Genomic DNA, 20750 nt, shown 5'->3' with positions numbered 1-20750 from the left:
CACTCTTTTCGCACTAATGATGTGTCCAAGATACAACAATTTTGTCATCCCCAAATCACATTTGGACTCCTTGGCATACAAGGACTCCCTCTATAAAATGCGCAATACTATCTCCAAGTGCTCTAAATGTTCCTACCATGTCCTATTATAGATCAAAATATCATCAAAGAAAACTAGGACAAATTTTCTCAACTGATGGTGGAAGACCTTGTTCATAGTGGACTGAAAAGTGGCAGGTGCATTAGTCAAACCAAAAGGCATGACTACAAACTCAAAGTGCCCACAATGACACCTGAAAGCAGTTTTCTCAATATCCTACTCTCGAACTCTAATATGGTGATAGCCTGATCTCAAATCAATTTTTGTGAAATAGTAAGCCCCATGCAATTCCTCCATCAACTCATCGATGCATGGGATGGGATACCTATTCTTTAGAGTTCTCTTATTCAACACCCTGTAATCAATACACATTCATAGAGTACCATCCTTCTTTTTTACCAAAACAACAGAAGATGCAAAAGGTGACTTACTTGGTCTGATGTGTCCCATTGCTAGCAACTCCTTGATGGTCCTCTCGATCTCATCTTTGAGTCATTTTGGTTGCTAGTATGGTGTGATCATGACAGGCCTAGCGCCTTCATCTAGCTCGATAATGTGCTCAATGCTTATATCTGGTGGCCTGCCTGGTAGAATCTTGCTAAAAACCTTCTCATACTTGATTCTCAATTTCTGAATATCTGGATGATATTCAGTCTTATGCTGCTCTTCCTAGGTAGACATCAAGGCACATATTGTCACCCACTCTATATTATTATGCTTGACTAATCTCTCCATCCGTCTAAGTGAGATAGTCTTGACATCACCATTATGAATAGCCTTCAGCACATGAGTTTTGCCATCCACCTCGAATCATATCTCCATATCCTCTAGTCTTAGAGTAACCTCCTTCAAAGAATGTAGCCACTGCATCCCAAGTACTATGTCCATGTCACCCATGTTGACCACATGATAGTCCGCCTTGAACTCATAGTTGTTAAGGCACAAAGGTAGATCTCGCACTATCCTGTCACAACGAAGAGTATATCCATCAGCTACCTTGACTCTCAATCCTTCCAACTCCTCAGTAATGAGTCCATGTCTCTCCACAAATTGTGCATCAATGAAATTATTTGTGGCACCTATATCCAATAGAGTCATAACCTTCTACCTTGCCAAGATTCCCCGAAATCTGAAAGATCCCTCTCTTTGAATACTAGACAGCCGTGCCTCCTGTAAATGTAACTCTGGAGCCTCTTTTTTCTCAGCACTATCTATCTCCTATTCACCCTCTACCCCATTAGGATCCTCATCATGGTGCTCTAAGCTATTTGAATCTGAACCCTCATAATAAGCCCACATCACTCGGTTAGCCTTCCCCTTAGGCCTCATAGGACAATCATGACCAAACTCATAGGGACCTTTGCAAAAGAAGCATAGCTTCTTCCTACATAGGTCATTAAGTGTTTCCTTATCCAAGGGTATAGCTGACTTGCCTTTTGAGTCACTAACCTTCTCTTTACCCTTGTTGAATTCCCCTTTGTTATCTCTAAATGATGAAGAACCCTTTGAACTAAACCTATTAGCTGGAGCAGCAAGTTCCATACTATGGGCTTTCTTCATGGCTTTCTGTAATGTAGGAGGATCAAAAGCCTTTACCCACCCCTTGAGTGGTTCAATTAATCCCTCTGTGAATAAAATGACTAGCCTCCATTCTGAAATGTCAAGAACCATCACTGCAAGATTCTGGAAGTCATTGATAAATTGTTCTAAGCTTCCTGACTGTCTCAATTGGGCTAACTCCTGGAAATAAACTTTAGGATTTTTTTTTGTCAAACCTTTCTATCAATCTATCCACGAATTCCTGATAAGTGGTTATATGATTGTGTTGCAATGTGATCATGCCATGTGTCCACCAATCATGTGCTGCCCCATCTAAGTGTAAAGTGGCATACTTGAACACTTCAAATTTTGTCATAGTCTTCAAAGATAGGAAAGTATCCACCTTATGAATTCAAGCACGAGAAATCATTTTTCCACTGCCATCAAATGTGGGTAATACCAACTTGTTGGTGACCTATTGTAACTCACTGTGTTTATTTGCCTGCTTCTGCTTGGCAGCTCTGTAATTCAGGTACCTGTCAAATGTCCACCCATCCTGTACATATGTTGGTAACGAATTTCACTCATTCCTTGCTTGTCAAAGTTCATCTACAATATCTATTACCATAACATCAGGTGTGCGTGTCGGAGTTTCTTCCCTGAATGTAGGACATGTGGGTCTGTCAGCTATTCTAGACTGTGTCCTATGTTGTGATCCTTCTATGCTCTTGTCATCCTGGTCAGTATCATGATTATTTCTCCTATTTTCCCCAATCAAATGTTGCATCATAACCATCATTGCCTGTGTACTTGCCTCTATTGATTGTAGAAGCCTCTCTTGATGCTATAAAGTCTCATCATCTTGCACACTTCTGGATGGGATTTGAGAACGTCTCTCAGCCATATTCTTAGTTATGCTGGTTCTCTGTGTAAATTGGCTAGATAAACCCTATCAGGCTGGCAGGAAACCTGCTTTGATACCACTGTAATGACCCTTTCCAATAGGCCACTAAACAAAACCCTAAATTTAATACACTACTAAAGTATATTGCTGAAATAAGGAAATAATAGTGCCAGTGTATTCATTCAATGAAAATCAAATGTTTTTACAAATGATATGGCAATTTTCAGCACCAAAACATTATGACATGGCACATTACAAACAAACCCTAACTGGCTGTATACAATTGAGAACTTGTTCCAACTACAAACTGAAAGAAGAACCTGGATTGATTAGATATTGGAGACTGACTGCTAAAGATGATATGGTGAAAGTGCAACTCCACTTGAAACTCCAAACCAACAATTAAGCACAAGTGAAAGGATTGAAATATCCTTCCCACATCTGCAATAATTCAGGTGATCTTTCACACCCTCGAAATTGCATATCAATTGAGAGTTTTCGTTTTTAATGGCCAATTGTGACTACTTGCAGAAACCCTAGGCTCCACAACGCACATCAGCAAAAGTCAATAATAAATCTCAATGATAGGCAATGAGCCCTCAATGCATATTTATTCTTTTTTCCTCGATAGGTCGGCCTCTCTTTTTAAAATTATTTCTTTGCTCCTTCCAGCAACCTCTAGAACACTATTTTATTTAATGACTTTATAAGATATATCACTTAATTAAATATAAAGTTACCTTGTAATATATTTTTTTATCGATAACTTTATAAATAATTAACTCCTCCAAAACGAGGACATTACAATTAGAGTTGGGAATATGAATACGTATTTTGATTTTGACCCAAAAATGAGCATTTACAATTCCATCTAAATAGGTGGAATTAGAATACGTATTACTATTCCAGTTTTATTTATTTTAGAAAACATAAATTTTTGGGTTCATTAATTCTCCATCAAATTCTGATTGAACCAAACAAGAATAAGGATATGTATCCCCATTTTCTATTCCAAAATAACTATTACAAAATAATGATTCCAATTCCCATATTTCTCTTCCCTCGACATTCAGTAATGTTGGAATAAACCCACTTCTAGAATCCACACATTCTTAAATAATTTTTGGAATATCATTTGGACTTGTTTGGTTGAATTGGAAGAGGAGTTGAAAAATGCATATTTTATGTTTGGTTGCAAGAATTGAAATTGAAATTGAAATTGGAATAAGTTTTATAATTTATTTTAATAATTTGAGCATCAAACAACATTAACGAGTCTTTTTGGAGTCGGGCTTGCTCAATACATTTAAAAAAAATTGTTCGAACTCCCCGACTATGCCTCTGTCATTGCGTGTCTCACCACATTTCACCAAAAAAATAATTTCCCTCCAATAATTTGGCTTATGCAATTAGGGATGGACCCAATGCCATATAAAATTTGGTTTTAAAAAAATGGACTAGGAATAGGCTATTCCTATTCCACCTTTTGAATAAGAATTCAGCTATGCTCATTTTAGACTAAAATTAGAATTAATAGATTCTAATTCTACTTTTCATATTTACAACCAAACTTTGAATTCCCAAATTCTAACAGTGGAATTTTCCTATTCCCATCGAATTCCGACTACCAAATGGACCCTTAAAAGGGCCCGTTTGGTTGCTGGAATACAATCGGAATAGGAATAGGAAATTAGAATATGATTTGTATTCTTTGTTTGGTGCGTGGAATAGGAATAGGGAATAGGAATACGTATTCTCATTTTAGCCCCAAAATGAGCTTTTGTCCATTCCAAAAATACCTGTAATTGGAATTGCTATTCTTGCATTCATTTTAGCTTTATCAAATTTGATTAAATTTTCAAATCCGCTTTGACCTGGGGTGAGCGCTGGAACTTTGTTTTCAATATTTTCAAATATTTGAGCGATTTTCTAATGGTGCCGATTGCATCTTCAAAAATATTTTCAAATGGCGCCGATTTCAAATTAACCCTATTCCAATTTAAGCTTGCATAACCAAACAAAAGACGAACAAGATTGGATTGCATTTTTCCATTCCTATTCTTCATTCTCCATTCTCATTCAAATTTTCTATTCTAATTCTCAATTCCTACGCTTGCAACCAAACGGGCCCTTAGGGCCCATTTGGTTACTGGAATAGAGTGGAATAGAATAGAAAATTAGAATATGTTCTATATTCGCTGTTTGGTACGCTCAATCAGAATTGGGAATAAGAAGACATATTCTAATTTTGCTCCCAAAATGAGCATATGTCTATGCCAAAAAATAGATGGAATTAGAATATCCATTCATATTTCCAATCTATTTTTTTATTAAAAAAAATAGAATTTAATTCCAGTCCTATTCCATTTTCTCTTCTAATTTTCAATTCCTATGCCAGCAACCAAACGGGCCTTACAGAATATGAGAATAGAAACTCCTTAACACGTTTTTCTAGTATGTGACTTGCCCACGTTGTAATAGAATAAAACAACCCGGGGAGATTTTGAACCGTCCTCCAAGTTATGATGCTTCCACACGGCCTCCGTACTTGCAAGTTACCACAGACATTTAAAAGCAAAAGGACATTTAAAGATCGTGGAAAATTTCCACAAGAGTTGTTGAGCCTCTCCACCTAAATATGCCGGTCCATTTTTCGTGTCAACATTTTTTAAGACCATCCATTTATAGTTACTATCCAGTATATTGACAATTGAATAAATTTTGCTTCACAGTAGTCAGAATTTCCCTTCCATGCAATGACTTTCCTGAGGATTTTGACAGAATATTTCGGTAAGCTGTTTTAAATGCAGCCTTACGACCATTAAATTCATGCGGGGATATTCCGGTGAAATTAATGTGAATAACGACTCCGAAAGTGAAAACAAAAAGCAAATTTCCAGTGAACCTGGGAAATATATTCGCTTTTATGCTAGATTTTTCTCTTCATTCCCACATTTCACTACTCTTGAGAAAACTATATTTATTGTGTCGGTGAATTCGGTGTCGTGATCCTAGGAAGGACCAGCGAAATTTGTCATTTTTTGTACTTCGTAAACTTGAATCCGATTTCTGTCAACGAATCACAAGCTCTGAAGGTAACTTTTTAACGTTTGTTGTGGATTGAGATTTTTTCATTTTTTTATAGTGTCATTATGCATAGTTCTTCATCACGCACCTGCAAATTTTGCCTCTGCAATTCAGTGTGTTATTTTCGGAAAAGCTATTAAATTTGTGTGATCTTCAAAGTTAAGATAGTTTATCTGGAATTCCCTGAGACTGTAAAGTTTATCGTAGATGTATCGCCGACTTGGCAAAAAAATGGAGTCTTTTGACAGTCATGGCAAAATATTCAAATCTCCGTGTATTTGTGCATATATCTTCTCAAATTCAGCGTGGCGAGTTGAAATTGTGGCATGATTTATGAATTAGAAAATTTACGGGCAATAAGGAATTTTTGGGTGAAGAATTTTATGCGGGGATTGGTTTTGCTCAGTTAGTTAAAACAATTTAATAATGGTTGGAGTCATTGCCTCTTGAGGGAGCTATCGCCTATGTGGTAGAGATTCAGTCTAACCCTTGGTTAGCTGTACGTAATTATTTTATAATTAATAAAATCAATATTTTTTGTTGTTTAGTTATTCTAAAAAAAACATTCCTAACACCAAATTCATTACAATATGAAAAGCAAACCTTGTATTATGTTGAGCAAGCCATACGATATCATTTATTATCTAGTCCTCTTAACCAATTTTAGAGCGTGCTGCAACTTTTTTTGTAAAGGCGTTGATGTTAAAATTCTAATGACACAAAGAAGTAATTTTGCACTTGGTAAGAGCTATAATTTATCTACTCGCATTTAACTACAAACATTAATGCAAAATGTAATTGTCTATGTTTCTCCAGTGTCTTTAGTTCTTAAGTTCTATGTACAATTACAATTAATTTTAATACGGTTTAAAGATGGTTCTACCTCTAAAAGATCAAAGGATATAAAGAATGTTTTTGAATTAAAAGTAGCCAAAACTAGGGGGCTGACCCTTAAACAGTCAAACTGGTTAACTACCAGCAGAATACCAACAACCAAAACTACCCCCTACCACTTAGAAAACAAAAACATATAGTTCGAAAACATAACTAAAAGAGTATCAATAGGCTTGACATACAAATTGCCTGTATTAAAACTATAAAAGTTACATAAATATATAAACAAAGGCATAACAGCCTTAAACCCAGCCAAGTTCGACAACCAACAGATAAACATCATAAAAAATCAGAAAGAGAAAGCTATTAAGGCTTCTTGGCCTCTTTCCTCCCCAAGAGGATGTTAGCCCAATCTTCTGCAAGGAAGTCAAATAGTAATTTGGAGTCCTCCTTTGGCAAATCTCCCTCCATATCTTTGAGCAGGTGAAGTATGGTGGCAGCTACATGTGTCACTTTGACAGTGAACTTTGTCAAAAGATGCATCCTTTCTTCTAGCGCATGAATTCTTTGCCACACCTCATCGCTAGCCATCTTCTTGATGTCCACGTTGACCTCCTGCATGTTGTTAGGAACTCCGTTCGCCTGCACCAAAGTGACTTCTTGCACATTCGGGGGGTTAGCATTATCCTTGGGAGGAACCTTAACAGGGGAGGAAATCATTATGGGGGAGGGCACACTATCCACCGTATCAAGGAATTGGTCCTAGATTAAATCCACACACCCCAACCCAATGGTGGCCGAAACATGCGACACCTCTTTCTTCTTCTTCATCCCTCCTTCTGTGCCAGACTGAGAGGAATTCGGCACCTCCTCCATTCTCCCCCTCCCCCCAAAATTCGAAGCCTTCTCTTTCATCCTTTGTTTGGGACGACCGATGTCCTCCGAATCTGAATCCTCCTCTTGCGAGGCCCCCAGCTTTCAGCTTCCTCTTAGCATTGGACTTAGCTAACCTCCCCGACCTCCTACCCCCTCTCCCTTCCTTTTCCGACTCCTCCGGTTCCCTCTCTTTCCCTATATCTTGTCTCCTTTTCTTTCCTAAAGGGGTGGGCTTCAATTCAACTGGAGACCCGCTTGGTGAAGGCTGTGGGGTAGGGGCACTCGGGCCCATGATACTAAGGCGAACAAGTTGGGGCCGAGGGTTTGGATGAGCAGGAATATCAATTTCCACAATCCTAGTGGGGATTAGGGCGAGATGAAATTGATATAGCCGAAACATTAACCCTTGGTGTAAAAAGGTAAAATTAACACCCTTCCTCATTTTTTCCTTTACATTAGTCACCAAATCCACTAAATCATGCAACAAAAAAATAGAATAGAAATAATATCATAGTGGCGAAAATGGCTTAGGAGAGGAAAGTGGTAGTAATAACAGACACCATACCTCCCTTCCATAGTTAAGTACTTCATTAGCACCTTGTTCCATGGCTCAGGGAGCTTCTCCCACATAAACCCACCTCTGTGCCGAATTGGTTCCTCTCCCTCCAAAAAGAAGTGCTACAGGCTCGCTTCGTTGGCCACCCTAGTCACCTTTTGCCATTTCCTTCCCTTCATTGCCAAACCCTCGCCAGGGAGATGACTTCTTCAGAGATGTGGAATGAGATTCCATTTATCGTTACTCTTCGGTCCTCCTAGGAATTGACAAATTGCAAAGAGCAGTTTTCATCGTGCCCATTTAGCACCTCCATAAACGGAATGAAGCCACCTTCCTTCAGCATATACCACACCAACAGCTTCCTGGCATTCTCCTCTATCATGGATGGCTCAATTCGCATAAGGTTGCCACCCATCTTTGCAAATTTCCCTAAGCCTCTCTTCTCCTTCCAAACCCAGAAACACTTGCTAAGAATGACTTCACACTTAGGCAGAAAAATAATATCCCTTGAGCGAACATAATGACCATTATTGTTAGTAATTATAGTAGCATCCCTTGTAGAAATTAATGACATGTGTCGACTGCCACTATCTTTCTCCCAATCTTTTCCATCATTCCCAATACACACTAACCATTTAAAATTTGAATCTTTTCTCATCCCAGCATACGAGAACATGCATAAGAAAATCATTAAAAATCCTTTCATCTTAGACTTTAAAAATCTTTCTTTTTCGGGCCATGGGAATTTATTATTACCAGTACCATTTCCATCACTCCTTGCTATCTGTCCTTCATAACTTTCTCCTATCCGCCAACTTAGCAGTAGGTCACAAAAATTTAAAATAATTCTCCAGCTAGGATTCATCATGCTTAATTTCTTGAGTCACTAAATCACTTACCCAATTTGGCAAGGCATTTAATTCCCTTCAACATCTTAGTGCCGTCACCTTTAGGCCTAACGCCACCATCTGCTACACTGTTTACCTCCCGAAAGATATGATTCAAATCTATCTTGTTTAAAATAACCAATAAGTGTCTGATGTCTTCTATAACACGTTTAATGGCCCAACCTTCCCTCATGTTACCTTTAACATCTCCAAGAATGATTTTTGAATCGCTTTCAATCTCCACATTTCTCCATCCCACACTTATCACCAATTTTAAACCCCAATAAAAAGCCATCACTTCTGTAGTATTATTAGACGCTTTCCCTAGTTGTTCGGAATATGGCAATAGCATCCTACCCTTATTATCCCTGACCATACCTCCTCCCGCCGAACCCTCCTTTCTAGCGGCACCATCAAAATTGAGCTTAACCCAATTCGCAGGCGGGGGTTTCCATCATGTCCTTTTGCTGGCCAATAGATTGGAATTATCGGTTTCCATAATCCCCTTCTCCAAGTTCTAGCCCTTAGCCACTCTGACATCCAACACGCTAGGGGGGAACGCCAGTTTTCTCCACTTGCCACAACTCATATTCTCAACCATAAGTTTGTAGATCTTGTCCACGAAAACCTCCTCACTTCTTTCTTCATTCTTGAACACACTGTTATTTCTCTCCTTCCAAATACCCCAACAGGCATGGGGGGGGGACAACCTTCCACAAACTGACAAGGAGGGGGTGGGCAAAAGGGACTTGCCAATTATCCATAAATTGCACCAGATCCTTGTTAAACACCCAGTTGACCTCTAGCTTCTGTAAAAGCCTCCCCCAGACATTGGAAACATAACTACAATGAAGGAACAAGTGAGTAATATTCTCCTCCACCTTCTTACACAAGTAACATCTATTGGATATTTGAAAACCCCATTTCATTAGGTTATCAATAGTGAGAATTTTCCCATGGATGGTGGTCCACCAGAATATATTAATCTTTGGGATTAAATGATTGAACCATATATTCCCCTAGTCATTAGGTTCCAAAGTTTTATCAAACATTAGTTTGTAGGCTGATTTAATAGAGAACACCCCCGTCGAAGTGGCCTTCCAAATGAACTCATCATTTTGATCCATCCCTGGGATTCTGTACCCTTCTAGCAGAGTATTTAGCTCTTCGATCAGGTCCCCTCCAACTTGAGCATTTTGTTGCAACTCCACCTTTCTCCACTTCCTCCCTGGGCCAATAAAATCAGCAACCATACCCCCATACTCTTGGAGGTGGTTCCGAAGGGACCCATACTTTGTTCTTGTCAGCGGTTTATCAGTAAGCCACGGGTCCTTCCAGAAGTTAATCTGATTACATATATAAAGAATGTTCTAATACATTTTGTATTCCTTCAAATTAAAAAGTTTATTCCTCCATCTCAGCCCTTTATTGCCACACTCTACAATACTATAATCATGACACATATTGCAGGAACTACGACGCTTTGCGTCTCTTGTTTAAAAAAGAGGATGTGTTCCATTAAAATTGATTAGTGATTTTATTAAAATCCTCTTTTTCATGACTCCTTAATTTTTATTTTACACGTGAAATTATATACTTGAAAGATCTGAAAATGTGTTTTTCTGTAAAATGACTACAAATTGTCAGTACAAATAAGCTTTCCAAACTAGATTTTTCGTACGCTTGACCTTAGTAACTTGTTCAAAAAAAATAATCTCAAATAAATGAAGAATTAATATTGCATTTCCCACAAAAGTGAGGAACTCTAGAAAAATAAACAACGGCAGCGAAGAAAAATGCCAACGCTCTAAAGCTCAAACATACAGATATCTGTGTAGCACAGTCGATTCTTTAGCGAGACGAGAGTATTTTAGTTTGTTGTTGTGCCAAAAACTTGCTTGAAGCAATATTGAGCTTCTGTTGCTTACTTCCCTTCTGCAACTAATCTTATATTGACATTTCTAAATTTTAAACTTCATTTTCCCAAGCATATTACGTTTGTTGAATAGTTCTGCCACAACTTGCAAAAGCCAAATTATGAAATGGCATTATTGATATAATTAAGATTACATTTACATAGCACCCAAAATGCTCATTGCAAGATATTTAAGTGATATTTGCAAATATTTTAAAGGATCAACATTAGAGAGGAGAGAATTGAGGACCTTAAAGCATGGCAAAGGTAACTTGCATTGAAGGACGTAAGAGATTGGATAAAACATTGGCATCATCTGCACTTGCAGAAAAGGACAATGTTAGGTGTCTATTGAAGGAACAACTTCTGAAATCTTCTCTACATGTTCCCACAGGTGATCCTCTGTTTCTTATGATTTTATATTCCTGCAATGAATTCCGAAATTTTATTGGTATGCAATGTTACATTGTTATGTATACACAAATGGCTTGAACTGCTTTAAGTTTTATAAATGTCAGTAATTCATATCTAAGAATTTGATTAATAATGAATTCTTTAAAGACAGACCATTTTAGCTGTCACGGAACTGTTATTTTCAAATGTTAATTAACTTCTGATAAAATGCTTATCTGTGGTTAGTACAATTTGAACTTGACCATTTAGGAAGAGGCAAACATCATTATTTATCAAGCTGTTGGCAAATTACACTTTGCAAGGTATATTTTCTCTAAGCAAACCCTGATCTTCAAATTTAAACCCTGCTTGAATATAATGCTAAATTAAAGCAACTATTTGAGGCCAAAAAAGAATTTGATTGATGAAATCTGGATCATCTATCAAATTCTTTCTTTGTTTGGAATTTTTTTCTTCTTTTTTAATTTTTAACATATAAACTATAGTGAGTAATAGTAAAATGAATTTAGAATCATCTGCTTTCAAAAAGAAAGATACCGATTGTCTATTGAATCTCCCAGAAATTCTTGTAAAGCTATGCCTAGTTTCTTGTCTTTGCAAAATAGGTTCCAGTGTTCTCTCAAAATTGCCTGGAGCTAACCATAGCCTCGGGTAACTTTTGGACATAAGATGTTTGAGTCAAATTCTTACTTTTGAACTTACAAAATTACTCAATAACTGTACTTGATCAAACAATACAAGTTAAATCTAGAAGGTAAGGCAATGGTTAGTTGGAGGCAATTTTGAGACAACATAAAACCTATTTTGCAAAGACAAGAACCTAAGCATAGCTTGACAAGAATTTCTGGGAGAATCAATAGACAGCCAATATCTTTCTTTTTGAAAGCAGATGATTCTGAATTGATTTTACTATTATACTATAGTTTATATGTTAAAAATTAAAATAAGAAGGAAAAGAATTGCAAACAAAGAAAGTATTTGATAGATGATCCAGATTTCATCAAATCCATTTCTAAATTGGCCACAAATAGTGGCTTTATTTATTTATTATTTCTTAGTGATACGTTTGATTTACTGAAATAGTATGAACATTACATAAAGTAAGTACATCAAAATAAACTTGAAAATTCTACGATGTAGTCATTGTGTTGAGCATATTACGATAATAGATAGCTTCTATTATTAGTTAATGGTTTATAATCTAATGTAAATATTTGAATGTTTCTAATATTTAGTTAGGCTGTAGATAGCATTTGTTTTTCTTTCAGCTAGAATAGAAAGTATCTATTCTTTATGATTGTTTCCTAAGGAAACATTGTTTCATTCTTTTGTATATATTGACCTCTCGGTCTCTATTAATATTAAGCAAATATTTACCAATTACTTCCGTACTATGGTATCAGAGCATGGTTGAATTTTTTTGAAAATCACAATTTCTTGAAATTATTCTGCCCTTATTTTCGAAATTATATTTTCCATATTTTATCTGCTTCATGATACCTAGTTTTGGCTAGAGTTTTGATACGAAGTCTGCAAATTGCGAACTAGCAAATCGCGATTTCCTACATGCATTTTTTGGAAATTTCTCTGCAAATCGCAACTAGAAAAATCACAATTTCCTATTTTTTTTTTGTGTGGTTTTTTTTGGATGTGTCTTGTGCTATCTTTTTGCAATTTTTGGACGTGATTCAAAGCTTAAAATTGCGGCAACTATTTGCCAATCATGACTGGGAGGGCTCGGTTTGACTAAAAATTGTGTTTGCTATGAGCTCTTTTTCTGCTTGCATCTGATATATTTCCATTTCCATCTGCTCACGTCTACATTATGCATGTCATTTTTTTCCATTCGTGAGGTTTTTTGCAGTCTCGAAACACCATTGCCGGAGGCATCTAGGGTTTTTAAACCTTCTATTGTTCACTCATGCCTCAAATTTGGCCTAGAAAACACGTTTTTTTTGCACTTCCGCCATTGATTTCAAGTTTTTTCAGCCCAAGACGTTTCTAGTCGAAACCCTAATTTTTGGGCTCAATTTTTTTCTGATTACAGATTCTTGGTGAGTTTTTTGAGAGCTTAATTGGTTATCAAAATTTTTTAGGTGCCTCGATTTTCGTGCTAGCCGATTTGGAAATTGAGAACATATTCTTTTTCGGTTCTTCAAGCTCCCTTCTGGGTACCCCTTCAATTTTTATGGGTCTTTCGTTTTTTTGCCCCGAAGTATGTGCCTTAACAAATTTGTACGCTTTTTCATTGGAAAATGTGCCATGGCATCTTTGACTAATATTTTGCTCGAGGGCAATTCAAAATTCAATGGTCGGAATTATAGCACATGGAAGCAACAAATACTAGCAATCTTTGAATATCGGAATACTGATCAGATTGTTCTAGGTGTTACAAAGCGTTCAACTGCAGCTAGTATTGATTAGGATAAATGGGATCTCAATAATCGAGAGGTAGTGATGTTTCTCAAATTATTCGTAGCTGATGATCAACTCCCTCAAATTCCATCTGGCAAGACAACTGCCGAGATATGGGAACCAAAGCCTTCTTTCTCAAGAACACTCTGTTTTCTATTATCATGGATGAGTGAGAATCACTCCAAGAACACTTAAATAGGGTTCAGAAAATTTGTGATCAATTGCTTGCCATTGGACGCAAGATGGAGGAAGAGAACATTGTGGTCATAACCCTCAAAAGTTTGCCCAAGTCCTATGAGCAGTTTATCGAAACTCTCAACATTACTTCCACTGGTGTTTATCTGAAGTTCATAGATCTCTGCACACTTCTGTTTCAGCAAGATCGGTGGAAACAATAGTTTGGCAGCAGTTCCAATTCCACCTCCATAGAACAAGCCTTTGCTGCTAAATCCTTTCAAAAGGATAAAAACAAGTCTCAGCAGAAGTCCTCTGCTCCAGCTTCAGAAGGCTCCCGGAAGAAGAACATTCAATGCAAGTATTGCCACAACTTTGGTTGCATGGAGGTTGAATGTTGGAAACACTTAACTGCACAATCCAAGCGATTTGGTTTGCAATTCAAAGTGAACAGTGCAAAGTATATTGAGCAGAACGAATTTTTCGTTTACGCCTTCATGGCTAAGAGACTTGCAGATCATGTGAAGTCTTCTGCCTGGTATGTTGATTTCAGTGCCTCTTGCCATTTCACCCATTGTAGAGACTAGTTTACTGACTACCAACCTTATTTAGGTTCTGTTATTTTTGGTGGTGGAGAAGAGTACATTTTTGTTGATAAAGGCAACATTCAGATTCAATTTGCTAGGAGGAATATCATTTTCCTCAATGTGTACTACGTTCCTGGGATGGAACGAAATCTACTCTCAGTCAGTCAATTGATGCGACATTCTCCACAGTCGAATGTCACCTTCAGTTCACATCAGTGTACCATTATTGATAGGATGACTTAGTCTACTGATGCAGTGGGTCTTGAGGATCATGGTCTTTCTGACTTACTAATTCTGGTGATTCTCGGGACATAGCTATGGCTGCTCAGCAGTCTTCTGTTAGCACACTTCGACATTAGCGATATGGCACTTAAATGTGCATTATCTCTCTTAGCTTGCTCGGGACGAGCTTGTCCTCAGATTGCTAGAGATTTAGACTCGATAGCTTGGAGTTTGTGATGCATGCTGTTGGGTGGATATTTTGTAATCGATAGTTTTGGGTAAAATCCAGTTGCAAAATAGGTAGACTGGCCACAACGTATGAGACCAAGTCTCTCCTACATTAAAGGGAAGGCTCCCCTTCTCACCGTTCCTTGGATCAACTCAAGGTAAGTAAGAAGTTGAGGGATTTTATAAGGGGTGTTACTAATATTCTTTCCTCTTAGCTTTTAGGAAAGAATCCACTTACCCGTGGAGTAAGTAATGGGCAAGATGAAACCTCAAACTACACTTCTATTGTAAAGTTGTAAACGGTGATACCGATAAACCAACACTAACTCAAAGGCTAGTTGAAAATGTACTAGTTGGCTCTAAGTCTTGTTTTAACCTATTCTATAAGAATAACCTCTACCATTGGGGCATAAAGACTCCCAGAAGTAGGGAATTCTAACTATTTTTCATGAATTAAAGATGATAATACAAGCTATAGTCAAAGCTTCTAGTCTATGAATTACCACAATCGCTCCCAGTCAAATTTTCAACTCTGATTGCTTCTTAACTCACTATGCTCTATTATTGAACACACAATAATAACATGAATCAAAGATAATAGACACAAATTACAGTCAAAGTTTCTAATTTGCTCTATCATAATTGCTTCCAGTCAAAGCTTTGAATCTAATTGCTTCTTTTATTCACTTTTCTCCCAAATTGGTACTACACAATCAAAGTTATGCTTGCACAAGTTTGACAAAGTTTTCTTGCATACAACAAAAGATGATTTTTACAATGAGGGGGCACTCATTTATATAGGCAACGAAGTTGAGAAAAAGATGGAGGAAAAAGTAGGAGCAACTCAACCAACTTTGACCCAGTCAAACCAGGTGAGAAATTATTGGATTACATGTCATTACACATGTACATCGTATTACATGTTATTAGTATTACACATTTTCATGTAATACATGCTCTTCAATTACAAACATGAAAGAAGAAGAAAGACCAAAGAGAAATGAAACAATCCTAGGGATTGTTTTGAAGGGCCTTGTACTTGACGATACTATCCCTTGTACTTGACGATACTATCCTAGATGATCATAGGATCAGGAGTTCCTGTACTTTGTACCACTGCATTCACCTTGATAACCATGGTGTTGTGTCGTTTGATAGCCTCTGACTCTTTGGTGAATTGTCCGTTGTCATTTGAAAACTTGACGTGATCAAGCTTTTCTCACTCATGTTGTTGTGAATTCTCCTTTGTAGATTGACACATTCTGAAATCTTTGACATTTTGAAACCTTCTTGACGATGTACGGATGTAAACTTGGAATAACTTTCCATCAGCACCTTTAACTTTTTTTTTCGAAGCAAAGTGGTTGGCACATACTCTGACAAACTTAGGTTCCGAAACTGCCATTGGGAAAGTGAAGACCACACAAATAATTTCTTCTTGAAAATTAAAGCACGTCTTCTTGACAGGTTGCCACTATTCTTTGAAGAAATTCTGACATATCTTGAAAAGTGCGCCGCAACATAAGGACAAAAACATCTTCCAATGAGATTAGATCCATGAAAACCTTTGGATTTGAGTAACAATGATGAATCCATGAGGAGTGGGTATTTGAAGTATGCTTTAGATGCTTATGAAACACATGTGATGGCTGTAAATGAGCTGGAAAGCATATGTAAAGGATGGAAAGTGGTAGGTGGAGAGAGAAAACATGAAGTGGGTGATGAATATGCTTTGGGACATGAAAGTGTAATGCATGGGAATGCATGTAAATGAAAACTCATTACTTTTAAAAGGTCACTTGGGCTTTCAAGATGTCATTGCACGGAAAGTGGATTACATGTATATGCAACATGTAATGAGAAACAAAAAATGAGATGACATGTGAATGCTGATAGAGGATGAGCTTACATGTAAGTGTGTGTGAAGGTTGAGATGAAATGCTTTATGACATGGAATGATGGAATTACATGTACTTTGCTCATGAAGTGTAAGTGCATATGGAAGGAATGAATGCAATGTGCCTTGAAGTGATGTGAGCTTTATAGACGTCTTTGAGGAAAGGTAAAGTCAAAGTACATGGGAAAACATGCATGTGACATTTTTTGACCTTTAAAAAGTAACTTTTTAGTAAAAAATGGGTTTTAGAGATGCAATTACATGTAAAAGACTTTTCATGTAATCATGTCATGCGATTGGATGCAGAAAGTGAGATGAGTGAAAATGGAAATGGAAAATGAGATTACATGTACGTGCAGATGATGGATGAAAATACATGTAATCATATATGAAGAATGAGATGCGAAGCATGGAAAGATGGAAATAGAATGAAATGATGCTCTTGCATGAAATGGAAGGTGGAGTAAAATGAAACATGATCAAGTTCTTGGGAAAGAACTTGCAACTTCTTCAAAATGAAGAAAAATCGAAATGCAAACAACCAAAACACAAAAACAAGTTCAAAAGAAAAATGTACCTTTGGCAAAAGACTCAAACATATCAACAAGTAAGCTACTTAAACATGCAAATTCGAATTTGGAGTTTGGGAAAAAACCAAAAAAACATGAAAATGAACCATTTCATCTTTTTTAAAGGAAAAATGCACTTTCCATGGCATCAAAAACAACAAGTGTAAAGCATCAAGCTAAAACATGCACAAAATCAGCAAGATAAGCACACATTAATTAGCAAGAAGGAAAATGTCCACTTACATAATGATTGTGTGCCAAAAATGAAGGAGAAAGAAGCTCCAATGTTGAAAAATTCTCAAACAAACTTGGATCTTTTCAACCTTGCAAAGAGGAATTCGTAATGGGCAACAAATGAGGCGTTTTCAATGCACAATGCCAAAAATGTGCCCTAAAATCCCTCAAACTTCCAACGTTTTTAGCAAAAGATGAAAGAAAAACTCGTTTTTGATAAAAACTTGATTCCAAAAGGGCATTACATGAGTCGTTTTTGACTATAGAATGCAAAAATGTGCCCTCCAATATCATTTAGAATGATTAAAGCTTCAAAACAACTCCTTATTGGGCAAAAACGTGCATTTTGGAGGCCCAAATTTGGGCATTCTTCCTAAAAATGTGACTTCAAATGGAGCTCAAAACACACGTTTTTGTCAAAAAGATCCAACGTTTTTGCATGGAGAGGATAAGATTTGCAAAAATGTCCTTAAAGGAGAAGATTGGAAGATATCTCATGAAGAAATCCAGGATTTCTATGCAAAAACATGTTCTTAGAAAGAACTTGTATGGAGTTTTTTCAAAAACGGTTTCATCAAGGTCAAATGCATGTGTTTGAGAGCAAAACACACCTTTTGGAGATGTTTGCATATATTAAAAATGCAACATAGAGAAAAACACACCTTTTAGAGGTTTTACATGTTTTAAAAACATGTAATGGGTTCTTCCATGGCAAAAACACACCTTTTAGGTGCATATGCATGTTTTAAAAACATGCATTTTGCCCAAAAACGGGTATTGGGGATGCAATTATATGTCTTTGGTGCAAAACACACCTTTTTGGTGTAAAGACATGTTTAAGTTACTTGCATATGTAGCCTAAGGCAAAAACTCACTTTTTTGATGCATATGCATATAGCATATGTAGCTCAAATTTTTAATGTCATTACACATTTAAGTTGAGTTTACATGCAATTGCATAAAAAATGCACCTTTTAGGTGTGTTTGCATATTTTCCTCATTTACATGTTGCACACAACTTAAGTGATTAATTCAAGCACATTTCAATTTAATTCTGATAAAATATTACTTAAGTGGGATATAAATTATATTTACATAATCATATTAATAATATAATATGTAAATATCATTTTAATAAGTAATATTTACTAGGGCATTTGATTTAAATATCAAAAATAGAATTGAACTATGTAGTTAATATAGTCACTTAAGTGAAAAATTAAAAAGCAAACTCAACTTAAAAATATAACATAAAGTGCATTATAGTTACTTTAAGTGAAAATTTAAATGATAAAGTAACTTAAAAGCTTAATATAAAGTAAATTTAATTTATATTTTTCAAAAAGTGAATGTCAAATTAAAAATATAACATGATATTTTTAATTCGTGTAGTTGCATCAAAAAGGCCCACTTTTTGGGCACTAAATTGGTCATATCTTTTGATTGTCAACTCTGATTAAGCCCTAAAATAGATCAAATCGAAGGGAAAACTGAAAGCAATGATTTGAGCAAAACCAAAGGACTAAAAACCAACAAACACACACTAAAAAACGAGAAAAAAGACTTTGAAGGCCTAAAAAGTAAATCATAGGCTCGACAAACAGAAAATCAAAAAAGACTTGACGAAATCCTTTAGTAAAAGGATTCATTATATTAATTGGAGAAGACTGGTTGATCAATTTTAACCAATTAAATAACAAAGTAAACTTAGAGAAATGCGAAACTAAGTTAAAAAAGTTTCGTACTGTTACCTACATTTTGTGGTGACAAAATGCAGGACAACACATGCTAGGCTGGGAAACAACATTGCACACCTTTCACCAGTGGCAATTCACGACAAGCTTCTCATGTATTTCAGCTTGTTCATGTCGATATCTGCAGCCCTATGGCCACTCCTGTTCTTGGGTCCAAGTATGTTTTGTTGTTTGTTGATGGTTTCAATAGAAAATTGTGGGTATATTTTCTTAAAAGGAAATTTGATGCATTTCTTGTATTTCAGAAGTTTAAACCTTTAGTTGAAAAAGAATTTGGGAAATTTATTATTACTCTTAGGTCAGACAATTGGGGGCAATTTTATTCTAATGAATTCTCTAGCTTCTTGGATACTCATGGCATCAAACGCTAGCTAACCACACCCCACACCACAACAAAACAATGTAGTTGAACATCTAAACAAACAAATCACCGAGATGGCTCACTCCATGCTCGAACATAAACATGTTCTAAAGAAGTTTTGGGTAGAAGCAGTTAACAGTGCTGTTTATCTTTTGAACCGATCACCCACAATGGCGGTCAAAGGTAAGACTTTGGAAGAGGCTCGGTCAGGTTGCAAGCCTAGAATCAGTCACCTGAAGGTTTTTGGCTCTCTTGCTTTTGTTTGGATCCCTGATGCATCATGCACCAAGTTGGACACCAAGTGTCAGAAACTCATGCTTACTAGATACAGTAGTCTTCACAAAGCCTACCGCTTGATTGACACTTAGGCATCTCGTCTCCTGTACAGTCATGATGTAGTCTTTGATGAGCAACGAGGGCCATTCATGCCTCTTTCTCCTATTCCTGATCCAACAGATCAGCCTATGAAGGCCCATGATTTAGGAGTTAGACTTCCATTACGTCCACTTGATGGGAGGTCTCTAGCAACTCCTGCAGCTCCAGTTATACCAGTGATCCCTGTACAAACACCTCTAGCTTCTCCTGCAGGATCACCCAGATTTTTAGATGCTTCACCTGAGTTTGATCCAGATTCTTCTAATGAGGAACCTAATCATAGAGCATCTCCTGATACTAATGTTAGTCATTCTCCTCATCGGCCTAAGTAGCGGGCTAAGACACTTGCTGGTCTTTGTGATGATGAGCTCATTGATGGGAGAACTGCCTGGAAAAAGAGAAAACCGATAGAGTCAGTTAATTTTGCTCCTATGGCCAACATTCACAGTGTGTTTGAACCTCAAACATATTTCGTAATAGAATAGTCCGTCCAAAATAAACCCTAACCTCTAATCAACCTTGTAGACTCAATTACAGAGCTCTGCCGCTATCATTACAAAGGTCTTAATTTTTTACAGAATTACAACATTTACAACAGGAACCAACGAAAAGTGTTCAAATAAGCCTTAACACTTCAACACACGAGTAGGATTAAAATCATGAAAGGTTCTTCACAAAAACTATGCTGTAACTGAACCAAAACTGCATACCTTTGATTGACATCCTTTCTGCCTTTTCTTTCTGATTATCAATTCGCCATTAAGCATAAACAAAATGAAAGGGAGCCTAACCTGCTACTAGATAGTTCACTATGACAATCCGT

At 36.8% G+C, this 20750-nt stretch overlaps 1 protein-coding gene across 3 annotated transcripts in view; it reads left to right on the top strand.

Moving 5' to 3' along the window:
* Positions 1-5093: 5093 nt before the first annotated feature.
* Positions 5094-20750, top strand: part of LOC149552870 (uncharacterized) — a 211737-nt gene continuing 196080 nt past the window's right edge. Inside the window, exons 1-2 of one of the 3 annotated variants that reach the window (XM_089788401.1) lie at positions 5094-5637; positions 10929-11091. In XM_089788401.1, coding sequence (XP_089644527.1) covers positions 10956-11091 — 136 coding nt within the window. In that variant the 5' untranslated portion in view covers positions 5094-5637; positions 10929-10955. Of the gene's footprint in view, positions 5638-10916; positions 11092-20750 lie in introns of all 3 variants that reach the window. The other 2 variants (XM_089788402.1, XM_089788400.1) reach the window with 2 other exon arrangements.

The sequence above is a fragment of the Cupressus sempervirens genome, chromosome 6 (assembly GCF_028749045.1).
Source record: "Cupressus sempervirens isolate cs-2001-9-10 chromosome 6, ASM2874904v1, whole genome shotgun sequence".
NCBI lineage: Eukaryota > Viridiplantae > Streptophyta > Pinopsida > Cupressales > Cupressaceae > Cupressus > Cupressus sempervirens.
The sequence above is the reverse complement of the archived record's forward strand: the minus strand, read 5'-3'. Positions and strand labels throughout refer to the sequence as shown.